The 20,262-nt window shown below is 41.6% G+C and overlaps 1 protein-coding gene across 1 annotated transcript in view; it reads right to left on the bottom strand.

Annotated features, from left to right (window-relative positions):
- The window catches only part of PCNX2 (pecanex 2), a 303,741-nt gene that overhangs the window by 225,723 nt on the left and 57,756 nt on the right, over positions 1 to 20,262 (bottom strand). The window contains exons 9-10 of the mRNA XM_061182433.1: positions 13,475 to 13,616; positions 6,089 to 6,234 (exon numbers count right to left, since the gene is read on the bottom strand). Coding sequence (XP_061038416.1) covers positions 6,089 to 6,234; positions 13,475 to 13,616 — 288 coding nt within the window. The remainder of the gene's footprint in view (positions 1 to 6,088; positions 6,235 to 13,474; positions 13,617 to 20,262) is intronic.

Genomic DNA, 20,262 nt, shown 5'->3' with positions numbered 1-20,262 from the left:
TGAAAGACTGGTTGAAAGAGTAAAGATGATTCCAAGATTTCAATCTGGGGGAAGAGGATCATAATGGCAGAAATTGGGAAGGGGAGCTGCTTCGCTAAGGGAAGTCAATTCATTTGTTCACGTAATAAAAGGGCTCGGCACTGCTCTGGGTGCTGGGAATACATCAGTGAATGAAACTCATGAAGCTTCCTTTCCAGTGGGCAGTGACATAAAATAAGTAATACACACAAAATGAGTACATGATATAGTATCTGAAGATAATTAGTGCAATAGAAAAACGAATAGAACAAGGTGAGAGGAGTTACGACTGTACGGGCAGGGAGCTGATGGAATTTTAAACAGGAAGGTCAGGCTAAGACTCACTGAGAAAAGACACTTAAAAGACCAAGGGGTTGGTCGTGCAGGTTATCTAAGGGGAGAGCGCTCCAGGTGGAGGGAACAGCCAGTGCAAAGGTCTTCAGGCTGGAAGAGGGCTTGGCGTGGTGAAGAATAGGAAGGCCAGCCTCACTCTGTTGTGTTAAGAAGAGTGTACAGGGAGATGTTGGTGGGAATATGAATTGGTGCAGCCATTATGGAGAACAGTTCCGTATGGAGGTTTCTCAAAAAACTAAAAATAGAGTTACTATATGATCGAGCAAACCCACTCCTGGGCATTTACCCAGACAAAACTCTAATTCAGAAATATACCTGCACCGAAATGTTCATTGCAGCACTAGTTACAATAGCCAAGACATGGAAGCAACCTAAATGAACATCGACAGATGAATAGATAAATAAGATGTGGTACATATATGCAATGGAATATTACTCAGCCATAAAAAGAATAAAATAATGCCATGTGCAGCAACATGGATGGACCTAGAGATGATCATACTAAGTGAAGTCAGACAGAGAAAGATAAATATCACATGATATCACTTATATATGGAATCTAAAAAAAATGATACAAATAAACTCACAGACATAAAAAACAAACTTATGGTTACCAAAGAGGAAGGGGGGAATAAATTGAGTATGAGATTAACAGATACATACTACTATATATAAAACAGATAAACAACAAGGACCTACTGTATAGCACAGGGAACTATATTCAATACCCTGTGATAAACCATAACGGAAAAGAATCTGAAAAAATAGATATATGTATAATTGAGTCACTTTGCAGTATAGCAGAAATTAACACAACATTGTAAATCAACTATACTTCAATAAAATGTTTTAAAAAAAGAATAGCGTACAGGGAGAATGGGTTTGAGCAGATGCTCTTGCAGTAACTCAGGTGGGAGATGAAAGCAGCTCAGACAAGGGTGGTTACATTGAAGGTGGAAGGTGCAGCAGACACATTTGAAGAAGCAGTAAACACAATTTCCTATGAGAAGTTGAATGTGGGTGTGAAAGGATGACACCAAGATTTTTAACCTGAGAACCTGGAAGGATAGGTCTGTCATCAGCTGAGGTGGGGGACACTGAAGATGGAGCAGACTTGGGATAAGGCAGAGATGAAGAGCTATTTCGACTCTGAAACATGATCTCCGATCATGAGATGTCAATCCCATAGTTAGAGACACAAGTCGAGAATTGGGGCAATAGGTCCAAGCTGGAGACAGAAATCTGAGAGCCAATGGCGGATCGGTGGGAGTTAAAAGCCATGAGACTAAATGCGATCACTAAAGAAGAGAGGGTAGAAAGAGTAAGAGCTGTGCAGCTCCTAAGGACACCAACGGGAAGTGGTTACCTGCAAAGGTGACCAGGAAGGAGTGACCCAACAAGGCAGAAGGAAAACCAAGAGAGGGCGGAGCCCTGGGAGCCCAGAGAAGAAAGTAAACCAAGACGGAGGGTCTAGTGACCTGAACGACAGGGTCAACAGTGACCTGGACCAGGGCAGACTCCATGGAGTCCTGGGATCAGAGGAGGCTGAATGCAATGGGATTATGAGAAAATGGGAGAAGAGAAATTGGAAAAAGCATAGGTAACACTTCAAGGAACTCTGCTGCAAGGGAGCCTGGACAGCAGCTGGGGGGAAAGTGGTCGAGAGGATTTGTAAGGATGGGAAACGTGAGAGCACGTCCTCGCGATGACAGTGATGATAGTGAGTTTCCCCCTACTTGTCACGTGGCTAGCTCCCTGCCATAGTTCGTATCTGTGTGTCCTCAGATAAGCCTTCTGCGGCCATCTGTCCTGACATCCATGTCCCTCCTCCCCCAGGTTCCGTGTCTTCCATGGCACCCAGTACCATTTGCTGTCTCAAATCCCATCTCCCCCAGTGGAGTCGGGCTTCCTTAGTGCAGAGACCGTGTCTGTTTATTCACTGCCCTATACGCAGGGCTCCGTATAGAGCCTAGCGTGGAGTAGGTGCTTCAATTTTTGCTTTATTTTTAAAATGTGTTCAGTGAATGAATAAATGAATGAAATGATGCTCAGATGGGCAGCTTTTTGTTTTAGACGCCAACCTGATAAACTAATTAAATGAAAAGGAAACCTTGGTGTTTTGCAAGATGGGGTAATGGCAGAAGAGAAAAGAAGAGAAAATGAGAAAGGAAAACAAAGACAAGTCTGAAAATATCTGAACAGAATGGATAGCAAACTGAAGGCAAACATAAGTGGCTGCAATCACAGAAACCCGTGACGCAACTACGATCAGAGGATAAGGAAACCCGTTCAAGGAAGATCAGCCTGAATTCCAGCGGAAAGCTGAGAAACATCGAGCAGGTCTTAACCTGTGGGAGTCCAGAGCAGTGATTAGTCCGATTTCAGTGCCTGTTATTCACCAATTTCTTCCACTTCCTGCCAACCCTCGCAGTTTGTTTTTTATTATGCATACGTTTTCTTTCTAAGCTTTCATTTGGCAAATTCAACTTCTCTCATCCACCTGTGACTTTAAATACCCCCAAGAATATCTAATGTAATTTATGTATGCCTTTTCAAATAACAATATAGCTTTCATTGTCAAAAATGTAAAATCTATCGTGTGAATCCCTGGGTTTTTTTATTTATTTATTTATTTATTTATTTATTTATTTATTTTTGGGTGCGTTGGGTCTTTGTTGCTCCGCGCAGGCTTTCTCTAGTTGCGGCGAGCGGGGGCTACTCTTCGCGGCGGTGCGCAGGCTTCTCATTGCGGTGGCTTCTCTTGCTGCGGAGCTCAGGCTCTAGGTGCGTGGGCTTCAGTAGTTGTGGCTCACAGGCTCAGTAGCTGTGGCTCACAGGTTCTAGAGTGCAGGCTCAGTAGTTGTGGCACACGGGCTTCGTTGCTCCGCGGCATGTGGGATCCTCCTGGACCAGGTCTAGAACCCGTGTCCCCTGCATTGGCAGGTGGATTTTTAACCACTGCGCCACCAGGGAAGTCCTGAATCCCTGTTTTCTTAAACAGACCTTTCAGATCATCTCTGAACTAACTGAGAAGACGAGCTAGGGAGGTGTGCTGTGACACAGGCCACACTGTCCTCAAGGCCACGCTGGGGTGGTGACTTCTCACACCTGGGCGCCTGTGTTTTTGCAAAGCTCCCAGGTGGTTCTGATCCACAGTTCTGTTTGGGGGAGTTACACTCTCCGTGCAAAGGTCCCAAGCTGCTCGGTTTTTCTAGGTCAGTGTTCTGGGTTTTTCTTCCTCCTTCTTTGCTGCCATCTGGAGGTCATGGAGTCCCTTTCCCCCCTCTAAATTGACTGCAAACTAGAAAACCAAATCACCAAGCTTGCTGATGGATGACTGAAAGTAGGTTTAGATAGCCTCTGAAAAAAGGGTGATCGCTCCTACCTACTAAGGGGCTAAGTTTCAGTGTCTGGATTTGACAACATCTACTTTGGCTACCCTCATTTTATTTCATTCTTAAAATTTTTTCTTCTTTCTGGGTTCTGGGCCACATTCCAGGTAATAATAATAATAACAACAGCAACTAATATTTAAAGAACTCTTTCTATGGCTAAGTTGGTTTAATTCTCACAACCTCCCTGTGATATAGATTATCCCCATTTGACAGTTAGGAGATTGAGGCACAGAGGGTTTCTGTAGCCATCCCAAGATCACAGCACTAGTAAGTGATGGGGCCTGGATTTGATCCCCACGGGGATCTCCAGAGCCCAGGGGCTCCCTGGATAAGGGAGGGGGGCTATCTCTACTCAGGTCACCCCTGAGCACAAAATTTAAAGCCCACCATAACTTGCAAGTGAGGTGATTAAAACTATAACACTATAACCTTTTCAAAACTATCATAATCTTCATCATCCTTTTTTAGACCTTCACTGGATTTTCTGTTAATTTTTCATCACTGAGTAAATTTTAAAATAACAAACTTAGAAATCTACAAAAATATCTGTATTTAGTATGAAGGGTTAACGCAAGCTAGTCCAACTTTCAGTAATTTCTTTTTATTTATTTATTTATTTATTTATTTTTGGCTACGCTGGGTCTTCATTGCTGTGCACGGGCTTTCTCTAGTTGCGGCGAGCGGGGGCTACTCTTTGTTGTGGTGCGCGGGCTTCTCATTGCGGTGGCTTCTCTTGTTGTGGAGCATAGGCTGTAGGCATACGGGCTTCAGTAGTTGTGGCTCGTGGGCTCAGTAGTTGTGGCTCGTGGGCTCTAGAGCACAGGCTCAGTAGTTGTGGCTCACGGGCTTAGTTGCTCCGTGGCATGTGGGAATCTTCCCGGACCAGGGCTTGAACCCGTGTCCCCTGCATTGGCAGGCGGATTCTTAACCACTGCACCACCAGGGAAGCCCAGTAATTTCTTTTTAAATGAGTATTTCCAAAAAACTGCCTCATCTAACAGACTGTATTATCCTGAATCATTTTAGTTAAGTATGAAGTCTTCGTCTTAAGTGTGTGTCCCTTGGGTAACACAGTGTTGTTAGAAAAACCATTATAACTCCATTCCCTGACTTGTGGGTCCTGAAATTTACTGTTGTAATTGTGCATGACTATAGTTTTTCAGTATGTGATCATACCATTTAAGACACTACTATAACAAGTAGTCCCTGGGCGACCAACTACAGCAAAGCAGGCAACCAGCCCTCCCACTGCCCCGCTGGCTGGCATTTTTTTTTTTTTAACATCTTTATTGGAGTATAGCCAGGACATGGAAGCAACCTAAGTGTCCATTGACAGATGAATGGATAAAGAAAATGTGGCACATATATACAATGGAATATTACTCAGCCAGAAAAAGAAACAAAATCGAGTTATTTGTAATGAGGTGGATGGACCTGGAGTCCGTCATACAGAGTGAAGTAAGTCAGAAAGAGAAAAAACAAATACCGTATGCTAACACATATATATGGAATCTAAAAAAAAAAAAAGATGGTTCTGAAGAACCTAGGGCAGGACAGGAATAAAGACGCAGACGTAGAGAATGCACTGGCTGGCATTTAACGGTGAAACTCAGCATTTGCTGATGACACCGCTAGTAACGGCATCACACATTTCCAAACCCACAGCCCTTGAAGACCACAATGCAGTCCTCTGTATATCTTGAGGTGGGGATAAGTCCCCTACCTGGCCCCAACTCCATCACGCCTTAGCCAACCTGACCCCCCAGCCTCTGCTTCCACCTCCCCACCCAGTACCCTCAGCTCCCACAGCATTGCATCTTGAGGAGCAGTGGTGAGGAAGAGTAACAGGGTTTAAAGGAAAGATCAGCACTGAAATTACAGGATAGAGAAGAAGAACCCACGTCATGAAAGGAAAGGGCCAGACATCACCAGCCCGGCCACCCCGTGTCCCTCCCTTCCTCCCCACACCACACCCAGGCACCCAGGCCCTGCCCTGTGTACAGGAGCCGCAGGTCCTCCTACAAAAATTGACAGGCGATGAGCAGACCAAGGCATAATATTGACCCCAAAGCTAACCTTAAGGCTAAACCATTTTACCCAGTTCTCCTAGCTCCCATTGTAATCACTCAATGACAATTTCTTCAGTTGTCAAGATCTCACTGCTTCGACTCTGGGTGTGCAGCACAAAGGGTGGACAACTTGAAAATGCCCCCAGAGAACCTCAGCCTGCGGCCAAATTCCTTGCTATCAGCACGTGAGCCCGCGCCGCCACACGCCCCCTTGTGTCTTTCACCCGTACACGTGCGTGCCCGGCAGCTTACCGATCAAGTAACGCCAACAAGGTAAGGCGATCATACCAGACTTTAATCCACTTGCCAGGGAAGATGATAAACTTGTAAAACTGCTCTCGGTTAAATTTTCCTTGTGTGGAAGAACAGGAAGAGTCTTCTAGATCCTGACTCAGATGCTTTTAGATGCCGAAAGAAAAAACAGAGAGAGGGTCTCACATTGATGTGTTATTGTCATAAATAAACCTCCTGATTTAAAAGTACTAAAAGCAGATGTTCAAATTCTGAAATGGAAACCAATATAGTTCATAAAAAATGGGTACCCTAAGAAAAGGATGATGATCAACAGAAAAGGTCTTTTTTTCCAGCTGTTTTTTCTTTTTTTGTACTGAAGTACACTTGATTTACAATGTTGTGTTAGTTTCAGGTGTACAGCGAAGCGATTCAGTTATATATATATATTCTTTTTCAGATTCTTTTCCCTTATAGGTTATTAAAAAATATTGAGTATAGTTCCCTGTGCTATTCAGTAGATCCTTGTTGGAGAAAAGGTCTTTTTTACCAACACACTTCTATTTCATTATAATGTAACATTAAAATTATGCTACACATATCAAAATACTGCTGTCAGGCCAAGAAACTTCCATGAAAATAATTCTTATGAAAGATCAGAATTCAGCAAAAGACATTAAATGACTTAATTTTTGAAAGGTATGTTATTTAATGTAATGCTGAGATAAATATTTAAATTTTACTATAAGTAAAAATATTTTCACTGACAATATGTAGGTCCTTGGTGAAGCCCAATATAAGAAAAAATAAAATATTTATAGAAAAAATATAAGCCAATAAAACAGAAACAAATGGGGGAATTTAATCTCAGATTGAAAACATTTTCACCCCAAATTCATCTCTGATTGGCTCTAATCCAATGGAGAGGAACTCAGTTTTGAAAAAAATTAGTCTTCATTCATTTGTCGAACAAATACTTAATAAGCCCCAGCCCCCTGTACATCTTCTATTTCTAATCTTTTTTTTTTTTTGATAATTGTGGTTAAAAGAATACATAATATAAAATTCACCATCTTAACCATTTTGTAAGTATACATTTCAGTAGTGACGATAATCATATTGTTGTGCAAGAGATCTCGGGAACTTTTTCATCTTGCAAAACCGAAACTGTCCACATTGAACACTGACTCCCCACTCTCCCCTCCCCGAGCCTGACAACCATCCTTCTATTTTCTGTCTCCAGGAATCTGATTCCTCTAGGGACCTCCTATAAGTGGAATTATACAGTATTTGTCCTTTTGTGACCGGCTTATTTCATTTAGCATAGTGACCTCAAGATTCATCCATGTAGCAGGTCTCAGAATTTCCTTCCTTTCTAAGGCTGAATAAAATTCCGTTGTATGGATAGACTGCAAATTGTTTATCCATTCATCTGTCGACAGACGCTGAGGTTGCTTCCCCTACCCCCTTGGTGGAATATTCGCTATTCACAATTGTGAAAGATGCTGCTGTGAACATGCACGTGCAAATATCTGTTCAAGTCCCTACTTTAGGCTCTTTTGGATATACATCTAAAAGTGGAATTGGTGGATTATTCTAGTTTGTATTTTTATTTGTTTGCTTTTGCCCTCTATTTTTCCCAAAAAGATTTTCGGTAGGCTCTAATTTCCTGTAGGCTGACTAACATAAAACACAGGAGACTGATAAGAAGGACCAAAATAAGAAAAGGGAGGAGGACAGCCCAGAAGAGCAGCCATGGAGGGGATGCTGACTTTTAAAGGTCTCACACACTGACTTACAAAGTAGAAGGCTATACTTGGGCAGACTACATAATTCTTCCTTAATTCAGTGAAAGTCGCTGATGTCAAAATGCCTGGCATGCATAAGGGCAGCACACCTGCTTCATTGGAGACCACGTGGTACCCTCCAAGGAGGCTGACTTTACCATCTCTCTGTTCCCAGATGCTAATTCCCTGACTCAGCTATAGAGCACAGAGTTATTCAGACTATAAACGCAAAAGGCATTTCAAGGGAAAGTTGACCCATCGTGAAGGCAATATACAGGTTAGCAATATACAGGATGGATTGGGCTGTATTATTACAGGGAAGTTGAGATTATAAGTGCTGTTTATGTCTGGAATGCGACTCCAACAGAAAAGAGAGCTTCGTGGAAACTGCCTGCTGTCATGTCAGCAAGAACAGCATTTTCTTTTAATGACAATCAACCTGTGGTTTAGAGTAAACCTTCCCCCCAAAAGAGATCCTTTTCCTTTATGCTCCATGGATAAAGAGAGCAAGTAAGAAATACATGTACAAGCTGAGCATGGTTTACCATTCTGCGATGTGGGAATTCAGGTATGATGTGTAAACAGGTCAAGGATAAGCAACAGTGAAGGTGATAGCATTCTTTTGAATAGTAAGAAAAATACTCTCCTTTAGTGAGAGTAGTTTTAGGGAAGGTTAGTATAAAAAAATCACATGAAGACTACATCTACATTTTTTGCAAAACTTATTAAAGATTCTGGCATATTGTGCTATTTATTGCTGCTTAAATGAAAATCCTTGTTTAAGAAATATCTCAGAATTTAATGCAAAGAAAAAATGGTTTGATTTCTGTGTTAGTTTACTAGGGTTGCTACAACAAAGTACCACAGATGGGGTGGCTTAGACAGGAGAACTGTATATCCCCCAAGCTCCCTGAAACATTCAAGAGTTCCATCTAACTAATAAAAATTTTGATGATATTAATAATTGACACTGATTATTAAAGGCATAATTTTGCCATCTTTAATCCTAAAAACCTCACAGTAACTCTTCCACGTAGGTGTTATTCTGGAGGCCAAAAGCCCAAGATCAAGGTGTTGGCAGGATTGGTTTCTTCTGAGGCCTCTCTCCTTGGCTGGCAGACAGCCGTCTTCTCCCTGTGTCTTCACATGGTTTCCCTCTGTGTGTATCTGTGTCCTGATCTCCGCTTCTTCAAAGGACTCTAGCCATACTGGATTAGGTTCTACCCTAATGACCTCATTTTAACTTAATTACCTCTTTAAAGGTCCTCTTCCAAATACAGTCACATTCTGAAGTCATGGGGGTTATGATGGCAGCATATGAATTTTGAGGGAGCTCAAATCAGCCCATAACAACTTCCTTTATCAGAAAATGAGGTTCATCGAATTTCATTTTTTGCTTTAAATAGCAAGGAAGCACAGAGCTCGATGTTTCAGTGAATCACAACAATTATACTTAGCCTGTTTTCTGGTATAAATTTCAAATTCAAATTTTTGTTTTCCCCCTGCACCGCGTGGCATGCAGGATCTTAGTTCCCTGACCAGGGATCAAACCCGAACCCCCTACAGTGGAAGCGCAGAGTCTTAACCACTGGACCACCAGGTAAGTCTCTCAAATTCAAATTTTTCTCATCGTTTTAATCATTCATTTATTCACTCATCCAACAAATATTTATTATGCAGATTATATAAGCCAGATATGATATGTAATATAAGCTGAAAATTCAAAGGATAACAAGACAGAGTTTCTACCTTAAAGGGGTTTAGGAATTCCTGGGGAGTAGACAAGCCAACCAGCCTGGATAACACGGTGACACACACATACATACAAGTATAAACATGTCTATATCTGCATCTACATACCCAGAAAGAGAGAGAGAAGTGAGCCGTGGGAGCGAATAAGGTGGTTATCCCCAGCAAGGGCATGGAATAAAGGGGTCTAACGCAGAGCTCCTGGCGAGCATCAGTAATGAAGGAGCTGGAAGGCGTGAGGACCCAGAGTGGCGACTAAGGGGGGTTCCATATCTATGACTTAGGTAAACACAGAGATGCACTAACCAAGAGGCCGGTTCTGTCTGTGATTCACTAATTAAGCCTCACCCAAGAACAATCACATCACGCTGCCTGCAAGTCAGGCCTGCAAGTTTTATTCTACGATCAGAAGAAAGAGATTAGTAAAAGTAGGGGGACAGGGTGTAAATTGAACACAAGTCCTTTTTAAGAAACAAGATAATTGCATTTGCTCACCACCCCCCATATGGATCTGTATTGACAGCACAATACCAAGGTCCGTTTCGTGAACCTGAATTATCAAGAACAGCTTAAATAATGATCAGCACATTCAGTTTAAGAAGGTACAGAAGTATATAGTACGTTTCAGAAATAATCTTTGGTAGAGTTAAAACATTTAAGAATATAAAGGGGACTTTCCTGGCAATTCAGTGGTTAAGACTCCTCCTTCCAATGCAGGGGGTGTGGGGTCGATCCCTGGTCGGGGAGCTAAGATTCCACGTGCATGTGCCAAAAAACCAGAACAGAAAACAGAAGCAATATTGTAACAAATTCAATAAAGATTTTTTTTAAAAAAGTGGTCTGCATCAAAAATAAAAAATCTTTAAAAATAAAAAAATTTTTGAAAAAGAATGTAAAGGTCCATGCCCCTCCCCCAAGCTACCTGAAAAGATCTACTGCTCAAAATAATGGTACCCTTGCAGCAACATGGATGGACCTAGAGATGATCACACTAAGCGAAGTAAGTCAGAAGGAGAAAGACAAATACCATATGAGATCACTTCTATGTGGAATCTAAACTACGACACAAATGGACTTATCTACAGAACTGAAGTAGTGGTGAGGGTGTCCCAGGTGACACATGCTGCGCTCAAGCAGCCGTGAAGAACGGAGGGAGGGAGGGAGGATGGCGGACGGGAAGTCTGCAGAGCCCTGTGGAATAGGGCTGGGTTTTGCTGGACTATCTAAGAATCAGCTCCTCCTGTTGTGGCTATCCCTGTGCCTCCACTCTCCAGGCAGTGAGCTCACCTGCAAGCTCACTGAAATAACGCAGGTTATTTCTCTGCCACCTTCAACTCATCCTCCACGTTTCGGCTGAGATCTCTCCTCACCGGGGAAGTCTTCCTGATCCCCTGCATCCTGCCTGGGGCCTCCTGTGCGTCCCATAGCACCTGAGCCTGTCCTTATCACAGGCTCCATCCTACAGAACTGAACTGGTTGACCAGTTATTACAGACTGCCAGAAGGCAGAGGCTGAGGCCCTTTGCCACTGTTTACCTCGCCCTTAGCACAGGGCTGAAGGTACAGTAAATCTTTACCAAATATGTGTGGGATAATGAACAGGAAACCAACTTAATTTTTATTTCGTGGCCAAAACCTCATTGAATTCCCTGGTGATATCAATTAAACTTGGAAAACTAAATAGTAGAACTAAAGAATTCTTTTCGATATGAGACCTTTGTAAATATTTAGGGTCTATATAGGAGCCTGGATAGCAATCTTCATTTTCCCTCCTCTATACCTACCTAGAGTAAAACTTAAATTGTTTATAAATTCTACTTAAAATTAATAAAGTTAAAAAAGTTGAAGTTCATCAATGAATTTGGTTAAGTGTTAAAGGTGAAACAATATATATATAAATTTAGTTTTTTATATACTCATTTACATAATCATGCCACTTAACAGAATTTTAAATGTAAAATAAGGAGTAGCGTAACTCTTTCTGGTTTATCCATGCAATATTTACTTATTTCTGAGTTTCTGTTCTACCTGGGATGTTTTTCAGAAGCTAAGTCAATGGATTTGCATCTCTGACAATCCGAAATTCCTAGTTTCCCTAGGATTCTGCCACCCATAGGATCTGCGACATTTGCATCTTCCAAACTATCTGAATATTTTTATATAACCTTCCCCTCCTTGTGGGTTCAGTACTGATGTTCTGGAGGCGGGGAAGGGTGGTAGGGAGCTGAAGCTTCCCCAGGTCTGTCTCAGGAGAAGTCAAGTTTCTCAGAGAAAACCCACATTCTGCAGGGCCGCCCCTGCACTAAGGCTTGTGGTGGGAACTAGTACTGGCCGCCATGGTGGGGCTGGACACAGGGCACGGACTGCAGAGGGCGCAGCTGGGGTCTGAGCCCAGGGGAGCACACGCAGACACAGAAAAGACTGGTGAACCCAAAGATACTGAGGGAGAGGAGGAGGCTGCAGAATGCAGGGTCCTCAGAGCTGGAGGCTAAAGGCAGGGTGGGAGACCCCAGCGCTGCACCCTAACTAGGCAGGAGCAGCCAGCCCTCTGCAGGGACCACCCAGCATGCATCTGCTGGACCAGGCATCTGCTGGACCAGCCCTGCTCAGCCATCAGAGGCTCCCTCTCACCTCCACTCGCCTCCCGGGGTGTTAGAAAGCTTCCTCCTGCACCCAGATGTCCTGGAAGGGAGGAGGGGGAGGAGAGACCCAGTACACGAAAGGGAAGACAGCCCTGAAGACTGACCCTTTGAGTTAACTGAATGCTTATTCCTACCGAAGCTCCTTCAAGCCTGAGAGGACCGATTACCCTTCACTGGCTTTTTCAAGTCCTCCCTATGCAGCCCTCCCAACTCGTACCCAGTCAGCAAGAATAAAGACTCCAGAAAAACATGCGGTCAGTTAGAAGATAGCCCAACATTTTTTCTGCACATCTGAAAAATAGTGTAAAAATTCCTATTAAGCATCTTTTGGAAAAATTTGGTTAAGCACTCATGAAAACATATATAAAACTATTATTTCTTTATACAGGTGAGATTCTCTAGAAGAAATCAAAACATTGTCAGGAGGAAGGTAAACACAGCAATAAAGAAACTTCACACTAACTTGACAGTATCCCATCTATTACCCTCTTCCTTCAATCTGTACTTACTGAAATCCACCTTCCTTCAAGGTCTGGCCCAATGTCTCTTCTCCTAAGGAGCCTTCTCCATCCTCATTCTCCGAAATGCCCTGATGGAATCTGGAGCTCTAAATTCATGACTGGTTGTATGTCTTTGCTCCCATGTTACCTTTTCTTTGAATTCTTGGCTCTGTGTCCCACAGAGTCTCATTAAAGGTGTAGTGAATAAGTGAATGAACATCAGTAAGTTATCTCTTAGTAAAACAATGCAAGGCTTCATCTTTTAAGCCCCTTGATGATCATGTCATTTGCTCCAAGAATAAAGTCTCTCTTCAAGCCAAGATTCTCTTTAAAAATCTCTGCATGCTTAAAATATAAGGCTATAATAAATTAATAAAAATCCAGATATTTTCCAAACCATGGGGGGAAAAAATGCCATCCTAACCAAGTGAGCTCTTGTGGGCTTTGTGCATCCCGGCAACCAAAGATCAGTGTAAATGAATTTCTAATGCTTTTGGAAGAGCAATTAAGACAGTAATAATCCCGTTAGCATGAACGGAAGGGTACCTGTTATCTAAGAGGTTTCTTTTCACATTCGTTCAGTAGACTACCACAAAGTGATATAGCCACAACCCAGCTGACATAAAATTCAGGACAAGACTGGACTAATTCTATTAGGGAATCCAACCTGGAAACAGGTTTCAGGATCCCTGCTTCTGGAACACTCACAAACGGTAATGCTGGGACGTACCCGTGGGGTTTCTGACTGGGTCCTCCGAGCCACCATCAGCAACAGCTGTTGTTGCAAGGCACTGACCACAGGGTCCCCTGAAGAAGGATCTTGACTCTCGGAAGTTGTGGTACTGGAAGTTGTGGAGCTGCTCTGTATGTCTCTGAGGATGGGCAAAACAAATGCTTCGGTTACCTGGAAGTACCGGAAGTCGTCTATTTATCACATGCAAACACAAGGACAGCAGGGGTCCTTAATGCAGGTCACGGGTAAGCCTCTGCCACCTTGCATGAGCAGTTCAAAGTCGAAAATTGCGTGTGCCATGCCACCTTCAGACAGAAGGGCCATCATCTTGCACACATTCAGCATGGAACTCCAGTTGTATTCAATCATCCAAGACGGTGTGCTTCAGAAGAGATGAGGTCCCTCCCTGGCCTCTGGGGTAAATCCTGGTCATCCCACACCCATCATGGGAACTCCAATCACCCCGGCCAGTCCTGGCACAGGAGTGTAATGCTATTCTAAGAGGCTACCGCGGAGCAAAGGGGAGGCAGCTGTGGATAAGGACGCTCACGAGCAAGTTTTTCTATTTCTTCTTTTTTTTCAGTGTTTTTACCTTTTAAAATGTTTTTAAATTTATTTATTTTTTATTGAAGTATAGTTGATTTACAATGTTATGTTAGTTTCAGGTGTACAGCAGATTCAGTTATATTTATAGATATATATGTATATGTATATATTCTTTTTCAGATTCTTTTCCCATATAGGTTACTACAAAATATTGAGTAGAGTTCCCTGTGCTATACAGTAGGTCCTTGCTGATTATCTATTTTATATATTATAGTAGTATGTATATGTTACTCCCAAATTCCTAATTTACCCCTCCTCCCTATCTTTCCCCTTTGGTAAACATAAGTTTGTTTTCTAAGTCTGTGAGTCTGTTTCTGTTTTGTAAATAAGTTCATTTGTATCATTTTTAGATTCCACATATAAGTGATGTCATATGGTATTTGTCTTTCTCTTTCTGATTTACTTCACTTAGTATGATAATCTCTAGGTCCATCCACGTTGCTGCAAATGGCATTATTTCATTCTTTTCTATAGCTGAGTAATATTCCATTGTATGTATGTACCACATCTTCTTTATCCATTCATCTGTCAATGGACATTCAGGTTGCTTCCATGTCTTGGCTATTGTAAATAGTGCTGCAATGAATATTGGGGTGCGTGTACCTTTTCGGATTATGGTTTTCTCTGGATATATGCCCAAGAGTGGGACCGCTAGATCATATGGTAGCTCTATTTTTAGTTTTATAAGGAACCTCCATACTGTTTTTCCATAATGGCTGTACCAATTTACATTCCCACCAACAGTGTAGGAGGGTTCTACTTCTTAAAAAGGAACAAAAGTAAGAGACCATCTTTCTCCTGACCTTTAGACGCTATGTGAGTCAGAAACCCTTGGAGCTGCAGCAGCGATACTGCCATCGTGAGGGACAAGCCCGAGGACAGCAGAGCTGAAACACAGAAGGAAACTAGTTTCTTGATGACCAACCAACCCTGCACAGATCACGCCTTTGGACTTCCTGTTTCTGAAATAACACATCTTACTATTGTTTCAAGCATTTTTCTTTTTTCTTTCAATTTTTTTTTTTTTTAATTGAAGTATAGTTGATTCACAATGTTGTGTTAATTCCTGGTGTACAGCAAAGTGATTCAGTTATACATTATAAACATTCTTTTTCATATCCTTTTCCATTACAGTTTATTACAGGATTTTGAATATAGAACCCTGTGTTATATAGTAGGACCTTGCTGTTTATCTATTTTATATATAGTAGTTTGTATCTGCTAATCTCAAACTCCCACTCCATCTCTCCCCCTCAGCAACCACAAGTCTGTTCTCTGCGTCTGTGAGTCTGTTTCTATTTCGTAGATACGTTCATTTGTGTCATATTTTGGATTCCACATATAAGTGATATCATATGGTATTTGTCTTTCTCTGTCTTTGACTTACTTCACTTAGTATGATCATCTCTAGGTCCACCCATGTTGCTGCAAATGGCATTATTTTGTTCTTTTTTTTAAGGCTGAGTAGTAATGCCTTCTGATTTCTAATCTCACGTTTCGGTACAAAGTTTCTAACAAGTTTTTAGATCTTTCTTTTTCCCAACTCCCTACTACTGTATTCACAAACATACAAATGCTTATTCTACAGGAACAGTGTTTAAAATACGTCCACTATTCTCACATACGTGCTCACAAACACACAGATCTCTCTACATTTTTGAGACATGATTTATGACTATTTGATGATACATTCAATAAAGGCCTCCTTCAATAACCATTCAATAATGGTTTCTAAGTAAAGAACCACTTAGGAAACATCGTACATTAACAGCGGGGTTTGAGAAATGAGTCAGGTGGGATAAGCACATTGATTTTGAAAACCTAAAAATCCCATCCTTCCATTATTTGTATGATCGCTCCATAAAGAGTGCTTTTGCTTCCTTTCCATACTAGTGGTGCAATGTGTATCACTAATAGAGAAAAAAAGTTAGATTTATAAAGACAGTGTTCATTCAAACTTTTGTACTTTGTACAGAAACCTCTGAGGACTGTAATTCTGTCATTTCATAGCTAAATACAATAGGATCGAAAACATCTTGTTAATACAAATTTAGAGAAACCTAAAACTCAGCAAATGCCAGAACTTCACTAAAGCCAAAAGACTGATCTGACTTCACTAATGTAGGTGATGACTAGAAATAGGCAGAAGCAGTATGGAAATGTGAGAAAATCTAGACAGTGTACAGCGCCCTCTACTGCCAACTGAATTAAACTAAGAACGGACTACTGTGGAAGATGTAACAAAGTTACTTCAGAGCAACCTTCCTCCTGCCAGGGCCTCCTGGCAGGAAACATGGTCCAAAAGGAAGTGTCAATACAGCTGAATTTTTTGCATGTTTTTGATGACAAAATAAAAATAGTAACAGATAACATTATCTTCCTGCGCAAGCCATTTAAAAATCCTATGTAAAAATCTAGGGTTTGGTTTTCTTTTCAAAATCTTTTGGATGAGTTCTAGAATAAAACAGAACTAGACTTGAATTACTGCTCTACTATTTACTATCTGTGACTATAACAATGTTGTTTTCTTACCTCAAATCCTCACCTATAAACAGCAAGGTCCTACTGTATAGCACACGGAACTATATTTAATATCCTGTGATAAACCATAATGGAAAAGAATATGAAAAAGAAAGTATATATATGTATAACTGAATCACTTTGCTGTATAGCAGAAATTAACACACCACTGTAAATCAACTACACTTCCACAAAATAAATTTTTTAAAAGATCCTCACCTATAAAATAGGGATGATGTCTTCCTCATAGAGATTGCTGTAAGAATTAAATCAGACTGGATATGGTGCCTCTCACATATCAGACACTTAATAACCATACGTAATCTTCCTATTTCTTTCTACTGATACAGGACCTGACTTTGCTCATTCTCATATTAAACAGTAAACTGACCCCTATGCTTTTCACACAAATAACATATTAATTCTAGTTGTCTCTATTAGCAGGAATAGCAGTAAGACTGTCTTGCTCTCAACTCATACCTAATCCTTTTTTAAAAAAATAAAGACAAATGCAAACAGCATGTCAAGCTCCCTCTTAACCTCTTTTTACATGAAGTATGATGATATTAAGAAAGATTCTTTTTTTTTTTTTTTTTTTGGCTGCGCTGGGTCTTCGTTGCTGTGCACAGGCTTTCTCTAGTTGCGGCGAGCGGGGGCTACTCTTCGTTGCGGTGCACGGGCTTCTCATTGCGGTGGCTTCTCTTGTTGCGGAGCACGGGCTCTAGGCACGTGGGCTTCAGTAGTTGTGGCACGCGAGCTCAGAAGTTGTGGCTCGCGGGCTTCAGAGCGCAGGCTCAGTAGTTGTGGCGCACGGGCTTAGTTGCTCCGCGGCACGTGGGATCTTCCCGGACCAGGGATCGAACCTGTGTCCCCAGCACTGGCAGGTGGATTCTCAACCACTGCACCACCAGGGAAGTCCCAGAAAGATTCTTTTCTGAGCTTTATGACTGGTATGTCCTCACCAGAAAACCTGTCTTGTCATGTGTGTATGGGCTTCCTATTTGGCCAGGAGGAGACGTGTAACGCTGCTTCTAGAGGATAAAGAGATTTATCTTCTTCGTGTGGCACAGGTTTCTGGGGTCCTAATGTTGAAGTTGTAATCTGCGGGCACCAGCTTGTCCACTCAGGAACCAAAGAGGCTATGACGTCACAAAAATCACTCAGTGGACAGAGCTCTTCCTATACCAACCCTCCAAGAATTCCCGCCCATCTTCCTTTTCTTGTATCTCTCTCAGACTATCTGCTACTTATTCTCCTGAGAGAATAGTAGCTATTCTATGGGCTGTGAGCTCAAGGATCATCCAAAAAGTCTCTGTTGCGGGGAGGGATAAATTAGGAGTTTGGGAGTAACAGATACACACTACTATATATAAAATAGATAAGCAACAAGGACCTACCACGTAGCACAGGGAACTCTACTCAATATTTTATAATAACCTATACGGGAAAAGAATCTGGAAAAGAATGTATATGTATAACTGAATCACTTGGCTGTCCACCTGAAATTAGCACAACATTGTAAATCAACTATACTTCAATTAAAAAAAAAAAATCTCAAAAAAGAGTCTCTGTTTCACTAACTTAAGGCTGGAGATTTCCCCCCATATTAATAAATATAATGTGAAAGTGCTAAGTTTCGAGAGACATTTCTTCCTCTAAAATAGCAATGGAAATGGAAATACTCCAACCCTGAGGTAACTACACTCTGAACTACAACAGAGCAGCAGTTCCACATGTGGCCTTGGTTTCCTTGCTCTCTGGTTTATCTCTGGACAACTAGTTCGGTTCAGAGCTAGAGCAGAGATAAATTTATTTAAACGAGATCGAATTCAGAACAACAGCAGAAATAGTGATTCATGGTGGAAACTACAAAAACAGCAGCCACTAGAAGGAAATAAAGCTGGACCAGGGGCCAGAATGGTGCACTTTCTTATGGACTCTAGAGCTGGGTCTCAAAGTCACAGTGACCCCACTGCGCTATATTGCTCTCCCCAGGTTTTCACTCATCTAAGCTTCCGTAAGCAACAAATAACTGAAATACATGTGCTGCTGCATTTTCCCATTGATGTGGAAAGAAATCCTTGAAATTCTTCATCTTCCCCGGAACTCAAAACTTACAATCCACCCTCCCGAGGAAGAGGGCCTCTCTTTTTCTGCCTGTCCTTCCTTGTTTTCCAGGCTTACTCAGGGGCCATGGGAACAAGCCAGCCAGAGAAGCAAGCCTAGAGATGAAAGTCCAGCCACGCATTCAATATGTGGGATATTTAAATAAAGCAGCACTGTTTTGGAAACTATAACCTGTTATTTAGAATTTGAACAGGGATTCTTGTTTTAAAGTCTGCAAACAATTCTTCTTTTATAGAACAGCAAGATTCATCTGTGCATTTGAGAAAAAGGGAACACCAGCCTGGGAGCTTGTGAGGGCCTCCAGCACGGGATCTGACTGCCATCATGTGGCAGCCGGGGCTGGGACCACAGGGACAGAATCCCACTGTGTGGCAGGGCCTCTTCCCAGGGATTCAGAGAACAGAAGTCTTTCTAGAGTCAACCTCATAAACTCTCCATCCTTATGACTCTGTGCCTGGATGAAAGTTTAATCTCTCTAGTGTGTCTAAGAAAACAAAGCAGGACTACAGTGAAAGGATCTGATAGTAACAACTGGAAAACAAGAGAGAGGACACAGGAATATGGACAGCAGGAACGCTGCAGAGGCAAACCCCTGCACGGTCACCTGCTTTTTTCCAGATACTTCCACCTCTATGTGGGTGATCAAAGGCACCAAGAACCCCCGGAAGTTTTTTAATTAACTCAGTAACACATAACTCTATCATGCAAATCAACAGAGTGAGGCAGCTATATACATATTCTCAAATATTTATCATTGGAGTTGACGTTTTCAACTCATGCTTAAATGGTACACAGAACTGGGCATATCTGATATGCCTGGATATGCAAACCAGGGATCACTATTTCTTCTGACTAACGTTAAGAAGAAGGTCTAAAAGAGGTGATTATTTTTTACAATTTTCTGCCTGCTTACCTTCTTTGAGATCCAGGTACACACTTAAGCACGGTGGCTTTAAAGGGCTTTGCTGAGAGTTGATCCCAGTAAGTAACAGACGCTTTACTGAGACCAGGGTCAGAGAGGCTACTAATAATAATGTCAACAAAAATGTCAAAACTCTGAGAAGGCCATAAAGATTAAGTGCACCTCAATCTACCTTTGGAATATAGTACATAATGGGTTTAGAGGTTAGAGTAGCTTTCAAAAATAAGCCTAATTTATGACCATAGCAATATCTGTTTCGATATGTACTATAACGATTCATAAACAAATAGAAGCCCAAAATAAGTGAATCCGGACAAATAAATAGATGATTACCCATGTAATCTACTCTACTTTTTAAATAGAAACAACTGAGGTACAAAAATCCCCAATAAAAACCCTGTAAACTAAACTTGCTCCAGAATGAGTCTTTCCATTCAGTAGCCTACCAAGCCTATTTTACGAGTAATAGATACTCAAAATGAATATAAATACTATGTCTTTCCATAGGATTTCACTGGAGAGCAGACAATATGCATTTTTGTATGCATTTAAAAAAATTTTTTATATGCATTTTCATGACACTGCTTATGACACTAGAAAAGGTTTTCTA

Source organism: Eubalaena glacialis, chromosome 1 (assembly GCF_028564815.1).
Source record: "Eubalaena glacialis isolate mEubGla1 chromosome 1, mEubGla1.1.hap2.+ XY, whole genome shotgun sequence".
Taxonomy (NCBI): domain Eukaryota; kingdom Metazoa; phylum Chordata; class Mammalia; order Artiodactyla; family Balaenidae; genus Eubalaena; species Eubalaena glacialis.
Note: the sequence above shows the minus strand (reverse complement) of the source record. Positions and strands in the feature narration are given on the sequence as shown.